The 23,012-nt window shown below is 36.7% G+C and overlaps 2 protein-coding genes across 2 annotated transcripts; both read right to left on the reverse strand.

The window, feature by feature from the left end:
- Nucleotides 1–6,395: 6,395 nt before the first annotated feature.
- LOC109805332 (NDR1/HIN1-like protein 12) lies at nucleotides 6,396–14,390 on the reverse strand. Its single transcript, XM_020367372.3, has one exon. It carries the CDS (start codon nucleotides 7,415–7,417, stop codon nucleotides 6,800–6,802), a length of 618 nt encoding a protein of 205 aa, XP_020222961.1. The 5' UTR covers nucleotides 7,418–14,390; the 3' UTR covers nucleotides 6,396–6,799.
- A 145-nt stretch (nucleotides 14,391–14,535) lies between these two features.
- Nucleotides 14,536–16,479, reverse strand: LOC109805019 (uncharacterized). The gene has a single exon (XM_020366947.3). It carries the CDS (start codon nucleotides 16,190–16,192, stop codon nucleotides 14,708–14,710), a length of 1,485 nt encoding a protein of 494 aa, XP_020222536.1. The 5' UTR covers nucleotides 16,193–16,479; the 3' UTR covers nucleotides 14,536–14,707.
- Between the last annotated feature and the right edge of the window lie 6,533 nt (nucleotides 16,480–23,012).

Below are 23,012 nucleotides of genomic sequence, written 5' to 3' on the forward strand. Positions count from 1 at the left end.
AATCAAATCTGATCAGAATTCTCTATTAGGTTCAAAGTGAGTACAAATGTGAAGGAAAAGACTTAAATAGACAACTAGCCAAGGCAAAGTGGAGCCAAGTTCAAATTTGAACTTTGGCGCCAAGAATTTGAATTTTGAATTTAAGTTCTTTTGGCTGCCATGTGCTGAACGTGAATCATGGCTAATTAAGCTTCATTTGGAGTGAATTTAAGATACATTTGAGTGTGCACATGTGCAGCCACCCTTGGCTAAAACATGTGACTCAAATTCAACTTAAATGCATGCTAAATGAAACCTAATTTAAGCTATTTTTTCCTCATTAAGTATTCCTCCAATAATCCTACTCTAATGGCCTAAATACAATGGCCAAACATATACAAATAAAAGGAAATAATAAAAGAAACAAAATGAGCCCAATATTGGGTACCAAAAGTCCAAAAGCCCATGAAGCCCAAAATTAGGCCCATTAAGCCTATGGCCTAACAATGCTACTCTATGTGGTCCAAAATACAAGACCAAAACATATGAAACCTATAATAATATAATATATACAAAATAGAAGAAAATGGCTATCTCAAGTTTTGGCCCATGTGAAAAGAAAATTGGGCCTTCCAAGCCCATCGGGCCCATTGGGCTTTGATTGGCCCAAATCTTCATGTCTAGCCCATTCTTCTTGGGTCCTTCAAGGTGTCACCCCTTGCCTTCCTAGGCATGATTCCATCAAAGCCTCTGCCTTCCAGAGGTACATCTCAACTCTCACGCTCAGCCTCCCTCAAACATAGTGCATAATCTCACACTAAGCCTCGACCTTCCAAAGGCACTTCCTAAGTCTCACACTCAGTCCTATAACTTAGATTTTCAACATCAATAAAGAACATTCCAAATTTTCAATTTCTCTCAACTTATGCAATAACCTATACCTGCAACCTCAAACCTTCCAATTTTCACAACATACAACTCAAAAATCAAAGAAAAATCAACAAGCATCAACCACAACTCAAAGAAATCAACCTTTTTTACCTCTCATCAAGAATGTCAAAACCTCAATTTCAACATGCAACATAATTTGAATCCATCCCCATAGTTGTGAATTTTTAAAATTCTATCAACATTGCATTCTTTATTTATTTAACAGCACAAATTTCAACTAAAACCCAAGATTCTAGCTTCTTTTACCTTGGAATGGAGTGAAATAGGGGAAGAACTCTGAGCTACTCTAAGGTCGAAGAAGAGAAAAATAAGGAAATGATTTCTGATGAGTCATTATTTTTCCTTATTTTCTTACCTTTCTATACTTATTTTAATCTCTTATTTGTGCTTAATTGTTGATATTCTACACTGTTTTCTACTTGGGCTTTAATTGGACCGGTAATTCATATTTTAACTAATTTGAATTTTCTGAATCTAATTATTCCAATTTTTATTTTCAGGGCAGTTTAATAATTATCTGGGCTTGGAATTAATTTATGGACTTCAAGAGGAGCTGCCACATCATCTGCCATGTCAGCGCCACATCAGCAACATACTTACAATTTTGTTAACCTTGTATTATTCATTTTCAGGTAGACACATCTAGATGGGGGCCCAATTTCGTTTTAGGTCATAGGAGTCTAGGTTAGGGCTGACTTGGCAGCTACTAACATAAACAATCTGATGTGACTACGTTGGGGGAGACCTTCCTTCTCTTTGTTTTCACGTTTTTTTTTTTTCTCTTTTTCTCTTTGTTCTTGTATCTGCAGTTTAGTTTTTGCTCTCCTCTCCTCTTATCTGCAATTTACGTTTTGTATCTGAACCCTTGCATTGAAGAATACAGATTATTCATTTTCGTTTTTCTCTCCTCTCTTTGCATTTTCATTTTTGTATCTGCTTTTGTTTTAATGGAAGGCTAAAATCCCTGGGGTTGGCTTCTTATTATGGATTGTAATCTCTGTTTGAGGTTGGGTATGTTTGTATATCTCTGTTCTACTTGGTCATTTCTCATTTAACCTCTGTATCAATGTGTCCATGCTTAATGGGTTGTGCTCAATGCCACAGTTGCTTAATCTGTGAAGAGGTTGATGTTGTATACGTTTGCTTAATTCGTGTAGGGAAATCTTGAGTAATCTTTGCTTAGTTGGTTAACTCGGATGGAACAAGGATTAAGTGGTTGACAGAGTAATCTCATTGTGAACCAAGGATAAGAGAGTTACAATCCGAACAAGGAGCCAATCTATTTTACTTGCTGTGTTATCTGCATTTTATTGTATTATAAACTGAAAAATCTGAACCAAACCCCCCCAACTTCGTGTTTAAGCCTTTGACAGAGAAAAATGGTCCTTGGGAGACGACCTAGGACAACTTCCTAGTACTACAAATTTCGTATTTTATTTGATCGGGTACGACACCGATCAATTTCCGAGCTCCAACAACCCAAGCTCCACACCTACTCCATAGGATTCTCAGCACCAAATTGCTTTGAATCTCCTTCAACTACAAAGTCTCAAAGAAGAAGAAAATAGTCTTCGAACATAAATCTTCCCTTAAGAATCTGAGAAGAAGAAAGAGAAGTGTTTAGGTCTTCAAAGTTCATTTCCTCTCTATGTCATATCTTACATATATTATATTTAAAATTTGTTTACATTAATATTTTTTAACATATAAATTATATTTTATATTTAAAAATATAAATTATATTAATGTTTAAAAATATTAATGTAATTTAAATATAATATATGTAAGATATGAGGTAGAGAGGAAATGAACTTTGAATACCTAAACACTTCTCTTTCTTCTTCTCAGATTCTTAAGGGAAGATTTATGTTCAAAGACTATTTTCTTCTTTTTTGAGACTTTCTAGCTGAAGGAGATTCAAAGCAATTTGGTGCTGAGAATCCCATGGAGTAGGTGTGGAGCTTGGGTTGTTGGAGCTCGGAAATCATTTCCTTCTCTTTCTCTTCTTCTACCTTAGAGTAGCTCAGAGTTCTTCCCTTATTTCACTCCATTCCGAGGTAAAGGAAGCTAGAATCTTGGGTTTTAGTTGAAATTTGGGTTGTTGAATAAATAAAGAATGCAATGTTGATAGAATTTTGGAAATTCACAACTTTGGGGATGGATTCAAAGTAGGTTTCATGTTGAAATTGAGGTTTTGATGTTCTTGATGAGAGGTAAAAAAAAGTTGATTTCTTTGAGTTGTGGTTGATGCTTGTTGATTTTTCTTTGATTTTTGAGTTGTATGTTGTGAAAATTGGAAGGTTTGAGGTTGCAGGTATAGTTATTGCATAAGTTATGAGAAATTGAAAATTTGGGATGTTTTTCATTGATGTTGAAAATCTAAGTTATAGGACTGAGCGTGAGAATTAGGAAGTGCCTCTAGAAGTTCGAGGCTTAGTGTGAGATTATGCACTAAGTATGAGGGAGGCTGAGCATGAGAGTTGAGATGTAACTTTAGAACGCAGAGGCTTAGTGTGAGATTTTGCGCTGAACATGGGGACTTAGTCAAATAAATTTCTTTCCTAATTGAGTTGGTTGTGTGCTTGATGAATGAGTTGTATGTTGAAAGCTTGTTGTTTGAGTCGTTTTATGGTAAAATGATGATGAATAAGTTGTAGGGATGTTATCGTATGATAAGGAGCTTTATATGTAGAGTTGATAAGTTGTATGTTGGTGATTATGCTGTGAGTTGCTAGTTGAAAGTTAAGTCAAGTAGTATGTTGTGTAGTTGTGTACCTATTGGGATTTTATATGCATAATGTTGATGGGCTGTTGAGATGTATGATGATTAAGAAGTTGAATATAAGTAGTGATGATTGAGTTGTGAGATGTGGAGTTGTATGCTGATTTTGTTCGTGATGAATATGTAAAAAGTTGTTGAGTTATGATGACCACTTAAGACTAGAAGATAGATTTTCGAAAGTTGCATATCTCATTTTGTGGATAATGTGTTGTGGTGTTCCAAGAGTCCAATTTGTTGAAAACCCCTTCTTAAGAAGTTGACCCTTGAAGTGAAGAACTATTAAGTCTCCTCTAGAACTTAGTTGGTATCGTGTGTGGGTTGGGTCTAGGCACACATGTACAAAGCAAGAAAATGAGTAAAGTACAAAGTTGGGAACTTAGTTCCTAACCGAGTATCGGAAGGGCATAGTACATGGAGGATAGTCGGTGAGCTAATTTCATAGGTAAATTGGTTAAGCTAGTTAATGTCATTGTAGGCCCAAAACATAGTTGTTCTACCTTGACAGTGGTATTAGGCTTCCTTATTTAAGTGGTGACATTTGAAAAATCAAGTTGTTGTGTTATGGATTTATATCCAAAATTTTTTATCTAACAAGCCCAAAAAGATCACCTTATGTTGTCGATTCGGTTGAGTCAAGCGTTTTAAATTGATCACCATGTGTTGTAGCAGATATCTTAATTGAAATGCATGACGATGCATGAAATTATTGTGTTTAAGATACTGCGTAGCTGAGATGATTAACCTATGTTAAGAATGTCATGATGTTGAGTCGATATTATATTGTGGTAAACTGAGTTGTTGTGCTGATATGTATTGTATACTGTGATGTCTTATGTTAGCGATGTTGGAGGTGAGATGATGTATTAAAAGTGTTGATGTTCCTATTTGTGTGTGTGTGCGTGTGTATATATATATATGTGTGTGTGTGTGTGTGTGTGTGTTGTTTCTTTTTACTCTAACTTACCCTTACATGTTTTTATATGGTTAAGACTATGATGATCATATGTGATATGAGAGCAGGGTAGGGATAGGACAGGAGTGGAGGTCATACAATAGCATTAGAGCTGAATTTTTTTTTATGACTACCTATTGGTGGTAGATTTGTATAAATAGTTATAGTTACTTGACTAACAAGTTAGTTGTATATTTACATTTACAAGATTACTATATGTATATTGCATATATTTGTGTAGTTGTTTCATCCTTATATGTTTAGGATATATTATATATTCTAGTATTTGTAAATATATGATCTTAAGTTAATTATTTTTTATTGCTAGTAATTGTATCGTTTACTATAGGGATCATGACAGATCATTATATATATATATATATATATATATATATATATATATATATATATATATATATATATATATATTCAACCATAATATTTATTTATATATAATTTATTATAAACTTTAATTATATTATATATACTAAATATGCATGTGCATTTCACATGTTAAAATACTATTTATTTTAAAAGTAAAAAAAGAAAAACATACATATCTTGTTTTATTAGAGTAAAATGATATAATTTAAAGATAAAAAAATTGACTAGGATAATTAATTACTAATTTGTAAATAAAACTAAAAATTAATTAAAAAATGTTCTAAAGTAAAACATAAAATGATTAATTATATATATATATATATGCAAAATACATATATATATATATATTGCATATTGTACTTAGATTTTTTTATTAATTATTTAATATTGTAGTAGTAAAATTTTTATTTATTTTACTTTTTTAAAATATATATAATAACTTCACATTTATGATAAATGATAGATGTATATTAAAAATTACTTATATTTTAAAAGGTGAGAGAAGAGGATTTTTTATTTTTTTTTTATCATTATAATAAAGGTTGTTTATAAGAAGAAGAAGTTAGAAGAATTTTTTTTAGAAACTGTGACCTGTGTAGATACGTAGCCTTCTTTTATATATAGTAATAGATAGACTAGAGCCAAAGGACATCAAACTAGCTTAAGACAACACATTATATGAACCTCTAGCGAAGATCATGTACTTTTATTGCTCCTTTCGGTCATTATGAACTTGTAATTGGACATTCTAGTAGCTTGAAACTACACATAAAGCTTTCTTGGGATAGGACCCTAATGACACTTGGACAGTGTGTTGTTTTACACAAACTGGATTATTATTATATAAACGAAAAAGGTGTTACCGTAGAAGCACATACTCAAAAACTTAACAACTAAGATAGTGCCAAATGCCCAAAGCATACAAGGCTCGAGGGAAAAGCTTCACTAGAAAGGTGTCAAAAAAGCTAAGGCGTAAAATATTTAACATATTTTAGTGTTGTAGGAGTGTCTGGCTTTCTCTAGTTTCCCCATATATCATATTTTCCCTCTTTCTTGGTTTGCTTAGCAATGGATGAAATGAATACTTGTAAACCAAAAATCAAAAGGTAGAATTTAATGGACTATCTGCCGGTCCTGCAATTTTGCAAATTATCTCTACTTTCACATTTCTTTGCCAAGGAAGAACCATTAAAAAGTAAAAGTAAAATAAAATAAAACTTGCTTTCGTTGAATGTTTTCTCTTATCATTGTGTTGGTAGCTACGAAGTGCCAATAAATAAAATGAAAAAACTTAAATAATATGATAGCTATAGTTAGTGTTATGCTTCAACTAGAATAAGAGTTAAATATTTATTATTGAGATTTCCATTAAATACAAAATTATATATTATCAAAGTAAAACAAATTTTATTAGAGAACAGTATTAGTCATATCTATAGTGCAATACCTAAATTTTGTCCTAAATAGAATCAATAAAAGGAAAACAAGGAGTTGAGCAAAACAAAGTAAATTTGACAGGCATGATTAATTCTGTCTACTACCATTAATTAATGTTATAAACTTCTTTAAACAGTATTTTCTGTTAAAAAAAAAAAAAGATTCTAAAAATATTCTGAGTTTTATTGCCTGACAGTCTACATTATATTATTAAGAAAGTGATACAAATATGAAAGCTAAACAAAGAGCTATAGAGGGGAAGAAGAGTAGGTGACAACAATATGTGCAAGGCCTCACCAAAACAGAAGAAATAGTCACTTAGATTTGGAGGTACACCTCGAGGGAATGTAAGTCCCATTCATGGGGCGGAACTTGAGGTCACAATCAAGACGACACAAGAACTTAACAGACCCTAAGGGCCCTACCCTCCACTGTGTCCTTGCAGCTCCTTTGAAATCAAACTGAATCTCATTTCTTTTCCATGCATCATCCACTTGCTCCATTTGATCAGGACTCAAGGGTATGGAAGATGATTGAACAAGATAGTTGAGGTCTTTGGAACTGTTCTTAGGCACCTCAAAGGGGTTTGCAACCAGCACAGCTATGTCTTGGCCATTGTAGCTGACGTTGAAGGTGATGTCAGAGAAGGTTGCATGAGCCTTGGCATTTCCATTCTTTGCAGTCACAACAATTGTGAGCTGGGTTTGGAGCAGACCAGCATAGTCATTTCTCAGAAGGTCTAGATGAGCATTGGTGACACTGATCACAGGTACCCTCGGGTGGATCACTATGTACCCAATGAACACTGTAATGCCTATAACTACCACTGCTACAGCTATGATGGTGCAGATAATTGCCACTAGCCACACCAAAGGGTTGGTGGGGCCATTTGCACCCATTACCAGTTTTCTCTTGAATTTCGTGGTAGCCATGGAGAAACGGCATCAACTAGAGACTAGAACATGTTTTCTGATTCTCTTCTTAATTTTATCTTGTTGGGAAGAGTTCTTGAGAAGCTTATGCAGTGAGGGAACTAAAATTGAGTTCTTTTACTCTAATTGGCTTGAAGGTTTGGTATCTTCCTTTCCTCACTTTAAAGCATTAGATCTAGTGCATGTATATTTTCTTATATGGCACAAGCTTCTCAACAACTACGAATCTTGGCCGTTATTTTATTTTAGAAAAGGTAAAATACCAAACTTGCAGTGCTAAATCCTACCCTGATCCTTTGTTTTGTGTACAGAGCAAATTTTGTCTTGTTTATGTAGGTCCAAATTTGACACAACATGTGGGAATATCAATTCGTCATTATTTTTTAATAAAATAAACTATTGAGTTGACCTTGTGTTTAGTATAAATGCTTATTTAGTAAATTCACACTAAATTTGATACATTGTACAATTTTCCACTAAGTAAACATTTTTCTGCTTAATTGCAACGGTTATAATCGTTTGCATTTTATAATTAAAAAATACAAATTCAATAGGTATAATCACAATTCACCTCGGAAAGGAAACAACTTAGCAATGAGCGACAAATTAAAAAGAAAAATAAGGAAAGAAAAAACATCAGCTTTTGTAAAGTTTAGATGTAAAACCTGAATAGGTATTATCTGTCCAACATTTGAAGGACAAAAACAGAGCACAACTTACTTGCATCATATATTAGTGGAAACTATTTAGTTAAGGACCAAGATTCTCTACTGTTATAATTTTAACTACAAAGATCGATTAAAATAAAAGCATAATTTAGTTTTCAAAATTCATGCACCGTTAGATTATAACTGCTTGGGATGCCGTGCCTTTCAATTCTAAGCTTTAGAGGAATTAATTCTATAGTTACATGCATCCAATCTAATCACTGAAAAATAATGAAAAAGAAGGAACTATTTTTCTTTTCCAATGACTCATGGGCGTAAGGTACAATTGAATAAAAGGTTATTGCAAATACAGGAGTAATTGCGATGAAACACCTATTTCCAAATAGTAAATTAATCCATCGAAACGTATTGTTACCAGAAACCTAACAAAGACAAGATGCAATCTTTTAAAAATAAATAATAAATAATTGTATCTTACACAATTTTAATTGTATCAACATTTTGAAACTTCCACAAGAAATCAGAGTAAAACTTGGGGGAAGCATAAGAATCAAGACTATTGTAACTTACACCTAGTGTTGTTGAATGGCAGAGTTATTGCATGGCGGCGTGCAGGGACACGGTGACCACTAGGCGAATAGGGATTATGGCATGGGTTACTCAATACAAACCATGGCATGGGTTACTCAATACAAACCCCAAAACAAAAGGTCTGCGACATGGGTTGAAGTCTTCTAGGGCATGAGACTTTTTTCCCAGTCTTGAACCTTTTTCCCAGAAACCAGCGTGTTTAACTTTTAGGGAGCGTGACTTCACTTGATAATAGAGACAAGTGAAAACAAAAATGAAAGACAAAATGTAATTGGCACAGGACCGTAGCTGTGTCCTGAAAATTCTTTAGTGTAATGCTAAAATGAAATATGTAACAGTGCTACTTTCTCTATCAATAGTTCAGTACCCCACAAACAAATCCCTCACCGTCAATATGGATCATCACAGAACGAATGTCATTAGTACGCTTTGTCTAGTGATACTATAAGGTATTGTACTTGTTCATGATAGAAAATTGGTATCTACATTCTTATAAATAGTAAGATGAAATATTACTAGATATATTACTTCAACCTCACAATTCTTTGCATATTGAAGAAATGCTTTAGGAAGTTAGATAGACTATATACACAATGGACTCGGAACTTTATTTGCCAACATTAGAAACAGACTAAAATTGATATCTCATATAATGTTAAAAAGGTATTTAGAAAAATAACAATTGATGTATGCTTTAGTTTTGCTTCAACAATTTGTAACTTCCTCAAAGCATGTAATATTTATACAAAGTTTACGACTCTTAAGATGTGAAAAGGAGCACATACAATTACAACTGAAAGTAATAAGTAGACTTGAAGACACCAGAGTTGCTCAAGCTGATCGGTATCAAGGCACTTTTCTTGACCAGCTTAGGTTTGACAACCGCTATGAGTCATCCATGTTGGTAGGCTATTTATAAGGAAACATCATAAGCCCTTACTAAGGCTTATGACATGCCCTGGCATATAGCCAGCAGCTTCCCGTTTCCCTAAACTTTTCCCAACCAAAAAAACAATGAAACTTGTAACATATTTCCTCCTTTGTGCATACAGTGTAAATGAGCTAAATGTGGGAAATAGACAAACTGCAGAATACTGATCAAGCTTAAAATTCAAGATACACTGAAATTGTAGCACATTCCTTGCACACATTACATGAGATGAGTATGAGTGTTTATTATAAGATCTCAGAATTATTCTGAATCTGATTAACTCTAATGGTGTACCTAAACTATAACACATTAATTTCTAAAATATCACCCTTACCTTTACCAAATCTATGGACAATTTGCATCAAAGACATTAGCTTCTTTTGGAGCTTGATGGAATGTTTGAGAGATGAATGCACGAAGGGAAGTAGATATGGGGGAAATAAAAGAAAAATGGGGATAGATGGTTAGCACTTAGTTAGCACTCTATGAAGATCCACAATTTTGTCACCTTTATTCGCCCAGAATAAAATCACACTGCTCAGTATAAAAAGGATGAACTTTTTAATTAAGGGGAAGCAACAGAACTTTGCCAGGGTTTGTTGATCAAGCCATGGCTAGAGCAAGAAATGAGAAGCAGCCTACGGAAGATGAGTGAGAGAACAATCCATAAATTTTGATCAAGTACCTATGTTCTATGAGTGAGGCGGGGCAGAGTGATGCATACAAACATACCCACAATTCAACTTCCATATGGCTATATAAAAATCTTTCATAATCCACATATTAAACAAAAAATTGGTTGACAAAGGTGTATCTTCGGAACTTCAATCTGTGTATGAAATGGGCCCTCCAAAAATAGAAAACCCCATGACCCACTTACAACATTCGTAGTGTTTGAAATATCAATCTAAGTGCATGAAAACCAAAAACAAAAAAGAAAACCCTCTCTACGGCATGTACACCACTCCTAAGCAAGCTTTATCAGTTCAAATCTTCAGTATGGGTCTTTGTTGTGGTCCTACTGTTTTAAATTGTGGTTGCAGACACAGCTGCATAGACATAGAAACTTTGATGTTTCGTTCACAATTCTAGTAGCATAACTTCATTTACACCACCAAGGCAATGACATCAATAATATAATTATAGAATATTATAGAGTATTAGCATGAGGCACTTGCATTAAAGCCTAGATTGATGATAAAATGTCTACATAGGAGCAAGGAAACAAGATATTCAATTTGCAGCTTTGTTCTAAGTAATCATGTGTATCTTTCATGAAAAGCCAAAAAAGAACTACCTATACCACAAAATGAGCAGAAAATTGGAGAGACATTGTTGGGACAGGGACGACAGTCATGAACTAATAGTCAAATGCAAATACTTACATGAAAGTTTGCAATCAAAGAATCATTTTTTGTGACGATTATTCTATCATGACTACTTAACTCAAAGCAGCATGCAAATGCACTACAATTCATCAACTACTTAGTTCCTATCAGGTAGAACAGTGTGATCAGCCTAAAAAATATTAACATAAAACTTTTAACATGAGAAGATGGGGAATAAGACACGAAGGATAACAATGGAAAAGAAACTATCAAAAGGAAAGGTTACCATGGAGTGAACACAATGAAACTCAAAACACACTGTTTTAAAGAAAGGCACAGGTGAGACAGTCAAGTACAAGCAAAACCTGCCTGTCTCTAACACCATCTATAGAATGTTAAATTTTAAATTTAAGCAAAAGCAAATTTATTTGATTACATACAGGGAGACTGATACCCTTAAGTTAAAACCATTAAAAATGATTTAAATTTTAAAGGTCAATAGTTTATCTATAGATTATGGTGTAAACTGATTCGTGTAACCAACCACACCTTGTATGAACAAGCTTAGTCGTTGATGTATTCACCTTGAATGCAATTTCATTCCCCAAAATACTAGTATAGAAAATAACTTTTTAATATAAAGGAAGTATGGAACCAACAGTGGTTTTCCAGGGTTCTTTGTTAGGAAGTACAAAGTAATGCCTAGAGAAAGGAATGAGAAGCAGCCTATGGAGGAAGACATTAGGATCCAATTGCAAGTTATGGACTTGAGTCCCCCATTGAGATTCTAGTGTGGGATTTATAAGGCTTTGAGCTCTCCAACTACAACATCTAGCTTTTGTGGTGCAACTCTCTCAAGGTAAACTTGGTATTAGAGCCTTTCACCATGCCTCTCAACTACACACGAGTAGCACAAGTGATGACACCAACATTGTAGTGTTCACTCAGGGGCCACTAAGAGTGGTGAGATATTAGGATCCAATTGCAAGATATGGGACTCGAGTTCCCCATTGGAATAATGGGATTTTGGTTTGGGGTTATAATGTTTTGGGCTCTCCAGCTACAGCTGCCAACTTTTGTGATATGACTCCCACGATTCTTATCAATTGTTATCAAATCCTTCCACCATGTCTCTTGGCTATAAGCAAACAACACAATAGGTGACATTGGCATTGTATCTTTTGCGTGAGACTATTCAAAGGGCTACTGCACAGCCAAACACATGGACATTGATGATGCAAAGCATAGTAAGATGTTAGGATCCAATAAGGATGGAAATGGGTAAATACCCGTCCTTGGACCCATCCCCATTGAGCAAATATTTACCCTACTCGTTGTGGGTGTTTTTTAAGGACAGCCATAAGTTCTAGAAGAATTATCATCCCTAGGATCCAACTGCAAATTATAGGACTCAAGTCCCACATTCGAAATATGAAACTCTAGTGTGGGTCTATAAGGTTTTAGGCTTTTCATCTACAACTAGTTTTTGTGATGTAGCTCTCTAAAGGATCTTATCAGTTCATCCATATTTTTTTCATGCAAGAGTGCGAAGTTCTATAGCAAAGGAAAAGGAAACTACAAAGAGGGGTGGGGGAGAATGAACATACCCACAATACAACTTCCATACGACTTTCATACAAACCTTTAATACCGCATGTATTACAAAAACAGTGTTTTTGAATGATGGATTTTAAAGGACAAGAAAATGGTGGGACTATAGAATTGAAAATGATAAAAATGAATGTGGTTCAGGTTACACATGAAAAAAATGACAGAATATAAAACAATTGTATACAAGGATTAATTGGAGTGGTGCTGATTGAGGAAAAAATGATAAAAAATCAGTTAAAGTGGTTTTGATATATGCAAAAAAAAAAAAAAAAAAAAAAAAAAAAGTCACTAGCAGCACAATTGAGGAGTACATTGCATGGTCTTCAGCTCCATGAAAAGGAGGAGGGAGAGACTAAGAAAGACATTGGATGAAATTGTTAAAAGGGGCCTCACACTGGATAATATTTTTGAGAATTTGTCTTTAGCTGATCCCAATGACATCATGTGATCCATGAAGCCAACCTTACTCAATGGGATAAGGCTTTGTTATCATTGTATTATAAAAAGAATGTTTGAGTATGCATATCTCTCCATTCATATAATATTTGAAATGTCAATCTAAGTGTGTGAAACTGAACAAGAGAAAAGCTATACCCCCTAGTGTCAGAAACCAAGCCACTAAAGGAGTTTTATCATTTAACTCTACAATTTGGATCTAAGTTATGGTCCATCAAACAATGGCCCTAGTTACACAACAAAGGAAATGAAAACATAAATATATGACATGAGATAAAAATATGACGCACATGCATTAAAGCCCACATACAGGGATGACAAGAATGAAGAGTGGGGGTAGAGGGTGCCTTTTCTCTCCCTTCCCCTATTCTCCTCGTTCTCATCCTAGTTTCCAATCTCAGTAATTTTTCCCCAGGTTTCCAATTTACAATTGAGTCCCCACGGAGCATAGCAACATGTGCCACAAATTAACTTACCCAAAAGTTGACTTCCATACAACTTTCGTACAAACCTATCATAATTCGAGTATTATAAGAAGAATGTTTTTGAATGATGGGCTTTTAAAAGGCGAACAAGGGCTCCCCATCCCCATCCTTGTTTCCCATTTCAAAGCAATATTTCCCCCATGTTCCCATTTTGCAAAGAATCCCCACAAGATGCTCAACATTAACAAAAATATAATAATCAATTATCGAAAATTCAAATAATAAAAAATAAGCATACAACACCAAAAGCCTTACTTATACCACTAGGGAATAATAAAAAAATAAGAGTATTTAATAAATTTAAGTCTTTTCTACTGAATTTAAAATTATAAATATGTATATATATATATATATATATATATATTTATATTTCAGATGATTTTTGTTCCCCATCTTCACGGGGTAACAATCCATAAACTTAGGGCATCTAATGGGACAGTCATGATTTCAGAGAAAATTGTCATCCCTATACACAGATAATAAAACTACCATGTAGGAACATCAAACAAGGAAACTCAATCTGAGATTTTGTTCTAAGATGCATGATTTTAATGAAAAGGGCCAAAAAGAAACAACTACCAGTACCACGAAATATGAACCAAAAATGGGAGACATTGCCAGCATCAAAATCATAAATTGATAGCTAAGTACAAATATAGATAATAAAATTACCATATAGGAACATGAAACAAGGAAACTCAATTTGAGACTTTGTTCTAAGATGCATGATTTTAATGAAAAGGGCCAAAAAAGAACCAACTACCAGCACCACGAAATATTAACCAAAAATGGGAGACATTACCAGCATCAAAATCATAAATTGATGACCAAACATAAATATTTACAGAAAGCATTTCATACTGATCATTTTTTATTACAATCATTCATACTTGACTAAAAAATATGCATGCTAAATGGCTACGATTCATGAACAACTGATAACTTCATCCAAGTTGCAGTGTGACTACCCTAAAAGAATATTAATACAAACATTTAATATAAGAAGAAAAGGAATTAAAAAGGAAATATAACTACTAGGAAAAAAGGCTATCAAAAGGAAAAGCTGCCATGGAGAGAAAATGATAAAACTTGCAGTACACTATTTTTATGGCAACGCCACCAAAACAGTCAAGAACAAGCAAACCCTGCCTGTCTTTGGCAACAAAGGTTGAGCATACCAAAAATTTAAAATCATAAAGCTAGAGCAAATACTTTCTAGATTACAAGTTGAGATGAGCTTTCCACCTCCTATGCAGACTATCATATCTGTCTCTTCCACTTCTACCTTCTTTATAGAAGGCATCCTTCAGTATCATCATGGTAGATTCATATATATTGATCCTTCTATCCAGCACATCATCAGCAAACCTTTTCGCCTCCGAGATTCTACTCAAGTTGCAAAGACCAACGAGAAACTCATTTGCACTATCATCAAGCGACTTGACTTGATTCTCGACAACATAACTCCAAATCTCATGTGCTGCTTCGGGGTCATCACAATCAAACAACATTGCGATGGCTGCAGCACAGTTAGAGCTCGTGGGCAGGCACTCGTTCTTGACCATCTCAGCGAAGAACCTCCCTGTCTCGCGAACCCTTTTGTTCTTCACCAGGCACTCAAAGATCATGTTATAAGTCAATGAGTCTGGAAAAGCGCCATGGAAGGCCATCTCATCGAGCAGCCGAAACGCATGGTCAATTTCAGCATTGTTGCATAACAACCCAATCATGGCATTGTACATAATCAAATTAGGCACTAGCCCACCACTGACCATCACATCCCACATGGGGATGGCGTGATCAGCATCGTTTCGCTTGACTAGAACATCAAGCGCATTGGTAAACAATTTCAAGCTTGGAAAGCAATCATGGTCCTTCATAACCTGAAGGAACAACACAACATCATCCATCAAGGCGGCGCGAAGGAGGGTCATCAAAAACGCATCGTAGGCGGCAACATTGTCCTTGTTCCAGCCAAGGCAAACCACCATCTCACCAAAAGTGGTCTTAGCTTTGGCAGCATTGCCTTCCTTCTCCCATCCTTCAAGCAAGATGGCGAAGGTGTCGCCATCTGGCGATACCTTCGCCTTGATCCTGTTGAAGAATTCAATGCCGGCCGTGGTCTGGCTGTCTTCGCTGCACAGCGCGCTGAGCAGCGAGTTGACAGCGACCAAGTCCTGCTTGACTCCGTACCTGTCCATCACATCGAAGCTCATAACAGCCTCGTTAAACCTACGAGCAGTGCAGTAGCTCTGAAAAACAGAGGCAAAAGTGGAAAGCGATAGCTTCTCTTCCTGTTTCATGGACCTAACGGCGTCCCACATGGGCTCAAAGAGCTGGTTTTTACCCAGCAGGTCCACCATCAAGTTCCACGTGTGGGCCGGGTGCTTTTTCCCGCAGCCGGCCCACCGAAAGAACTTGACGGCGGAGGAAGGGTAATTGTACGAGAGTCTGAGGACCTCGTTGACGCACTCGTCCGAGGGAACGATTCCGGAGGACGAGAGCGCGGATTCGATGTCTTGAGGAGAGGTTCGGGTGAGAATGTCGCATAGGGTTCCCGCTGTTGACGAGACGTTGGGGGCGTCGAGGTGGGAGGGGAATTGGTTCGGTTGGGGAGGTTTGTTAGGGTTTATCGATGATGGGTATTTAAACCCTCTCGACCTAACGGGGGTTTCGGCTACGGCCTCCTCCATTGTGTGATTCATGAATCGGTTGGTCTGGGTCGGGGCATCGAGAGGGTTTTCAAAAATGGTTTCAGAAGTGGCGCGTTTGTTTGCTTCTTGCGTTGAATTTGATCGGGTGTGAAGAGGGGGATAGTGATGGTTGTGTGTTTATGAGTATGGGGTTTTGAAGATGCTTCTGCGTTCTGAGTTCTGAGTTCTCACTGGTTCAGTGCACAACGGAGTTGGGTGTTCGGAAGTGTGAATCTGCGATGCGTTCGCCTGCTCCGGAATGGGCCTTTGGGATGGCCTGGCCAAATTAGTTGGACTATTATCAAATGATAAATACACCTCCACTCACGTATAAACACACCCCCTTTTTTAAAAAAAATATATAAAATATCTGCGATGCGTTCGCCTGCTCCGGAATGGGCCTTTGGGATGGCCTGGCCAAATTAGTTGGACTATTATCAAATGATAAATACACCTCCACTCACGTATAAACACACCCCCTTTTTTAAAAAAAATATATAAAATATCTAAATTATCTTTAAAAAAAAATGAAATTCCTAAATTTACACCTCCTTTCTCCGCACCCCCCTTATCCTGTATCTACATGTAAACTTTAGTTTGGAACGGCACCAGAACGGGCCATTCTGCAAGAAGAACGGCCCGTTCTGCTTTCAGAACGTCCCGTTCTGAAATTAGTACGGCCCGTTCTACAAGCAGTACGGCCAGTTCTGAAAGCAGTACAGGTCGTTCTGCAAGCAGTACAGGCCGTTCTGCAAGCAGTACAGGCCGTTCTGCTTGCAGTACGGACCGTACTGAAAGCAGTACAGGTCGTTCTGCTTGCAGAACGGGCCGTTCTGGGGCCGTTCTGTTGCAGTACAGGCCACCGCGTCACTTTTAAAATGGCTACCCTATGACTGATTTTAAAACCCCGATTTTAAAAGTCATTTTTGTACTAGTGTTTCTTTCCATAGAACAAGTAAGAGTCTTTCTCTTACAAGACCACCTGCTGACATTGCGCACCCCTCTTCTTTCTCTTTGTGGCACTCCTCTTCTTCTTCTTTTTTCCCGCACCTCGCACACCCCTCTTCTTTCTCTTTCTGGCACTCCTCTTCTTCTTCTTCTTCTTACTGTTACGGAAAGTTCTTTTCGGAATTATATAAAAATGTTCCAGAAAATACTTTCCATAATATTAAATTCTTATTCCGGAAAGTATTTTCCGGAAATGTTTTGTTACATAATTCCGGAAAGTACTTTCCATAATATTAAAGTTACTATTACGGAAAATTCTTTCCGGAATTATATGAACAATAATTTTACTATTCCGAAAAGTACTTTTCGAAATGCTAATGACTGTAAAAGTACTTTCCGGAATGCTAATGATTGTAAAAGATCCTTTCTTATACTGGTTATGGTAGGGCTAGTCCTTTTTTTCTATTCAGAATGATTGTAAAAGTATATTACTTAATGACATTGAGCAGAAAAAGACTTTGGGAAGAAGAGGGGTGTGGAGTGTGGGGTGCGGGGAAGGGAGGTGTAAATTTAGGAATTTCATTTTTTTTAAAAGGGTAATTTAGACATTTTATATATATATTTTTTAAAAAGGGGGTGTTTTTATACGAGAGTGGAGGTGTGTTTATCATCAGCCATCAAACAATGGCTGCCTGAAAACCCACTAGTGTGGGGCTATCATGCATGACAACAAAACGGGTCTTTGTCTATATGGTTTAAATTTATCTTCGTTCTTGTATCTGTCTAGTATGTAATTTTTGTTTCATTGTCATTCTTATGAAGTATCGAGTATACCTGTATTTGTTAAAAATTAATTTTTTTTACAAAAAAACATACACTGTTATAAAAGAGAAAAGTAGAGAGAACAAAAAAAATAATAAGAGATGGAGAAAAGAATCTGATTGGTTTATTATCTTTGGGAGAGGAGTAACTTATTTATAAGTACATGTGGTAACTGAACAATTACACAATAAAGAGAATAATACATAACGGACATATAAATGGTAATGATTGATAATGAATATTGGCATCCACTAATTAAGCCACTAATTATTATTCATAACACTCCCCCTTGGATGTCCAATATTTAGAATGTGCCTCATTAAAACCTTACTAGGAAAAACCCTGTGGGTTAAAAAACTAGTGAAGGAAAAAGAGTACATCATTCATAAATATTTATTTCTCCCCCGCATGCATACAATCTTTAAGACGACGGACTCCAATCTTGTGTATCAAATGTTCAAAAACTTTTCTTGGAAGTGACTTTGTAAAGAGATCTGTTAGGTTGTCACTTGAGCGGACTTGTTGAACATTTATATCACCATTCCTTTGAAGATCATGAGTAAAAAAGAATTTTGGTAGAATATGTTTTGTTCTATCTCCATTTATGTATCCATCTTTCAATTATCTTCATATATAATTGTCGATGTCATTTTTTCAGAAGATAAACCACAAGTTTCTCGTATATGTTGAATCACAGATCTTAGCTAAACACATTCACGACTTGCCTCATGTAATGCTAAAATTTCAGCATGATTAGATGAAGTGGATGATATGGTTTGTTTTACAGATCGCCATGAAATGGTTGTACCACCACTTGTAAAAAGATATCTTGTTTGTGATTTACCATTATGAGCATCTGACAAATAACCTGCATCTGCATAACCATTTAGTTCTGGTTTGGGAACATTTGAATATAATAACCCCATATCCATTGTACCTCTAAGATAACGAAGGGTTTGTTTAACTCCATTTCAATGTCTTCGTGTAGGTGAAGAACTATATCTTGCTAACAAATTAACAACAAATGCTATATCAAGTTGTGTATAATTAGCAAGGTACATTAGTGCTCCTATAGCACTAAGATATGATACTTCGAGACCAAGTATTTCTTCATCCTTTTTCTTGGGGTCTAAATGGATCTTTGTTAACATCTAAAGATCTTACAATCATGGGATTGCACAATGGATGTGATTTGTCCATATAAAACCTTTTAAGCACCTTTGTTATATAAACTTCTTGATGCACAAGAATTTCATTTTCTAAGTATTCAACTTGCAGTCCTAGACAAAACTTTGTCTTTCTTAGATCCTTCATTTCAAATTCTTTCTTTAAGTAATCTATTGCTTTTGAAAGCTCTTCAAGAGTTTCAATAATGTTTATGTCATCTACATAAACTACAATTATGGAAAATCCGTTTTCAGATCTTTTTATAAATATACACGGACAAATTGGATCATTTTTATATCCTTCTTGTAAAAAGTATTCACTTAGTCGATTATACCACATACGATCTAGTTGCTTTAGCCCATATAGGGACTTATTCAATTTGATCGAATAATCTTTTCTAGAAATTGCATCTTCAGGCAAATTAAATCCTTCTAGGAGTTTTATATAAATGTCAGCATCAAGAGAGTCATATAAATATGTTGTAACTACATCCATTAGATGTAAATTAAGTTTTTCATGTACAACCAAACTAATTAAATATCGAAAAGTGTTTGCATCCACTACAGGTGAATATGTCTCTTCAAAATCAATACCGGGTCTTTGTATCCAATTGGTTTTACACCTTTTGATGTACGTAGTACTGGTACAAAAACTTTTCGCTTAGCAAGCGAGTCTAATTCTGCCTCAATTGCATCTTTTCATTTTGGCCAATCATTTCTTTGTCGACAATCGTTGCTGGATTTTGGTTCTTGATCCTCAATATCATTATTTCATTTAACGCTAATGCAAACACGTCATCAATATTGACATTGTTTCGATTCCATTGTATTCCATTTATGACATAATTTATTGAGATCTCTTCATTTTCAATAATTTCAGGTACCTGAGTTTCTTCTGGAACTGAAATATTAGTTATGTCAGAGGAATCTTTTTGAGTTTTTACATCCTCAATTTGGTCATTTTGCTCTTTAACTCCCTGTTTTATTCGAGGATTTTATCCTTGTCGCCACCGGCCCAAACGGGCCTCCGGCGGTCGCGAAGACGGTCGAGCTCGCTTTTATTTTAGTTTTGAAAATGTATTGGATTATTAGAACGACTTATTCTCAAACTGAGACCTTGTCGATCTTATCCAATTTATTTATTAAATGTCTCACCAATCCATGTTAATCCCAAGCGGGACCCTCCATGGATTAGTGGTTTTCGTAGTAAAAGGGTTCGTGGAGTCGCCACCAATGTTTTACTCAAAACATTGGAAAAAGAGATAAGACAATTGATTTTATAAATCAACTTTGGTCATTACAACCAGAGTTGGGTAAGGGAGTCGGTTACGCGTGGGGAAGGTGTTAGCACCCCACAGCGCCCCTTTCGGGTTCCCTATGACAGATTATTTCTAAAATAACAGTGTAAAATTACTAAATTACCCCTATTTATTCTAAGCAATTATAAATTAACTATCTACATGATGACAGTTTAAATATGCACACAGAAAGCAGTAAAAGGAAGGATTTTAAGAAGAAACCTTTGAAGCGTGCTTTTATATATTTCGTAAAACTGGGAAGCTTTTTGGCGTTCCCTCGCTCTACAAGCCCGCTCGCTCCCTCCTATAAAATTTTCACTATGGAAATCCGGAGGATTTCCCTTCGACTAGGTTCGATCCTCAAGCAAAATGGCTCGGGGCTCAAGAACTTTGTCGGATCAACTCTCCGAGTGATTTCTAGGGCAGAACACTGCTCAAAAACCCCAGAATACTCAAGGAGAGGGTTAAAACTATGTTGAAAAAGTGTGGAATGACGTCCAATTGACGTCATATTTATAGGGAATAGGCGCAATACGGGCTACAGAATCAATACGGCCGTATTGAAATTTTTGAACTTCAATACGGTCGTATTGAAGTTCAATACGGCCGTATTGAAATTCAGAAATTTTAATGCGCCCGTATTGAGTTCACTGCGGCTGTATTGAAGCTTCAATACGGCCGTATTGATTTCAGTACGACCGTATTGAAGTTTCAGAAACTTCAATACGCCGTATTGAGTTCACTGCGGCCGTGTTGAAGCTTCAATACGGCCGTATTAAGTTTAGTACGGCCGTATTGGGCTTCATTCCCTCCACTTCCTTATTTTAAGCTACTCTAAGACCTCTAAATCTACAGATAGCCATCCTATGGTCTTCTAGGAGTCCTTCTGGCTGACTTTCCTTCGATCTTTGAGGGTCTTCGAGTTTTATTTCCGACCCGGACAATTTTAGGGGTCTACAGCTGCCCCCCCTTTACTTAGTCGGACGGCCTTTTGGTGTACCGGCTGACAAGTAAAGGAGTTGACCCAATTGTCCGGGTGATGCGCCGACCTTCTGACTTGTAGCGTCTTCCGGTGGAAAATTGTCGAGTAGCCTCTCCAGGTTTTGCTTTGCTTGCTGCCCAAGCTGGAAGCTGTGAGTACCGCCTCTCCAGGCTTAGCTTCACTCTTTGTTCGAGCCGGAAGCTAAGTACCCTTGTGACAACGGTAGCAGTGTGAGTTTCGCCTCTCCAGGCTTAGTCTCGCTCTTTGTTCGAGCCGGAAACTAAGCACCTTTGTGACGACGGTGAGCAGTGTGAGTTTCGCCTCTCCAGGCTTTGCTTTGCTTGCTGCCCAAGCTGGAAGCTGTGAGTACCGCCTCTCCAGGCTTAGCTTCACTCTTTGTTCGAGCCGGAAGCTAAGTACCTTTGTGACGACGGTGAGCAGTGAATACCTCCTTTCCAGAGATAGCTTCGCTCATTGCTCGAGCCGGAAGCTGCATACCTCCGTGTTTGTGACGACGGGGTAGCGTGAATATCTCCTTTCCAGGGATTTGTGATGATTTTGTCTCCACAGTCCACGATGCTGCTTCGACGGTTGTTTTTTGATTTTTGTGCCACTGAGGGCTGGATAACGCAGGGATCCGTCTAGGGGATGTGCAGTTACTCATAGGTTCTTGTGTCCCAACTTTCCATTGCGTAGTTGGTGCCCACTGGGGAATTTCTGATTCCTTAGGGGTGCAGACACAAAGATGCTCTTTCTGATGTGAGCGGTGCCTTATGATTGGCTGACGTCCTTTCGACGTTGGTGGAGTATCCCGGTTATCCTTGTTCGGGTATCTCTTTTTGATTTTCTGATTTTTTGCTGCCTCTGTGTAGGCCGTTATCCGCTGGGGATTCTGGATGTTGATTTTGTCTCCACAGTCCACGATGCTGCTTCGACGATTGTTTTTGATTTTTGTGCCATTGAGGGCTGGATAACGCAGGGATCCGTCTAGGGGATGTGCAGTTACTCATAGGTTCTTGTGTCCCAACTTTCCATTGAGTAGTTGGCGCCCATTGAGGAATTTTTGTTTCCTTGGGGTGTAGACACGAAGATGCTCTTTCTGAGATGAGCAGTGCCTTATGATTGGCTGACGTCCTTTGGACGTTGGTGGAGTATCCCGGTTATCCTTATTCGGGTAACTCTTTTGGATTTTTGGATTTTGTTGCCTCTGTGTAGGCTGTTATCCGCCAGGGGATTTTGTCATTGGTTGTGATTGGCCTCTTCTGTTAGGCAGATCATCTTGATGTTCAATGATAGGCTGAGAGCCGGATTCCGCTTGGGGAATGATTATTGATCTTTTCGATTTTTTCTCTTTTTTGAAAGAGTGCCTCTGAATAGGCGAATTATCTTGATGTTTGATGATTGGCTGAATGCCGAATTCCTCTTGGGGAATGGTTATTGATCTTTTTGATTTTTTCTCTTTTTGAAGGGGTGCCTCTTGAGTAGGCGACTGGGGATTTGAAGTTCAGTGTTCGGCTGAGTGCCAAATTCCGCTTGGGGAATGGTTATTGATGTTTTTTGATTTTTCTCCTTTTGCAGGGATGCCTCTGAGTAGGCGACTGGGGAATGTGGGATCT

The sequence above is a fragment of the Cajanus cajan genome, chromosome 5 (genome assembly GCF_000230855.2).
Source record: "Cajanus cajan strain Asha chromosome 5, NIPB_CcT2T_4, whole genome shotgun sequence".
In the NCBI taxonomy this organism is placed as follows: Eukaryota; Viridiplantae; Streptophyta; class Magnoliopsida; order Fabales; family Fabaceae; genus Cajanus; species Cajanus cajan.

Excerpts from the sequence above, each read along its gene's own strand:
- LOC109805332 (XM_020367372.3), bottom strand. The coding sequence starts at position 7,417 with ATGGCTACCACGAAATTCAAGAGAAAACTGGTAATGGGTGCAAATGGC.
- LOC109805019 (XM_020366947.3), bottom strand. The coding sequence starts at position 16,192 with ATGAATCACACAATGGAGGAGGCCGTAGCCGAAACCCCCGTTAGGTCG.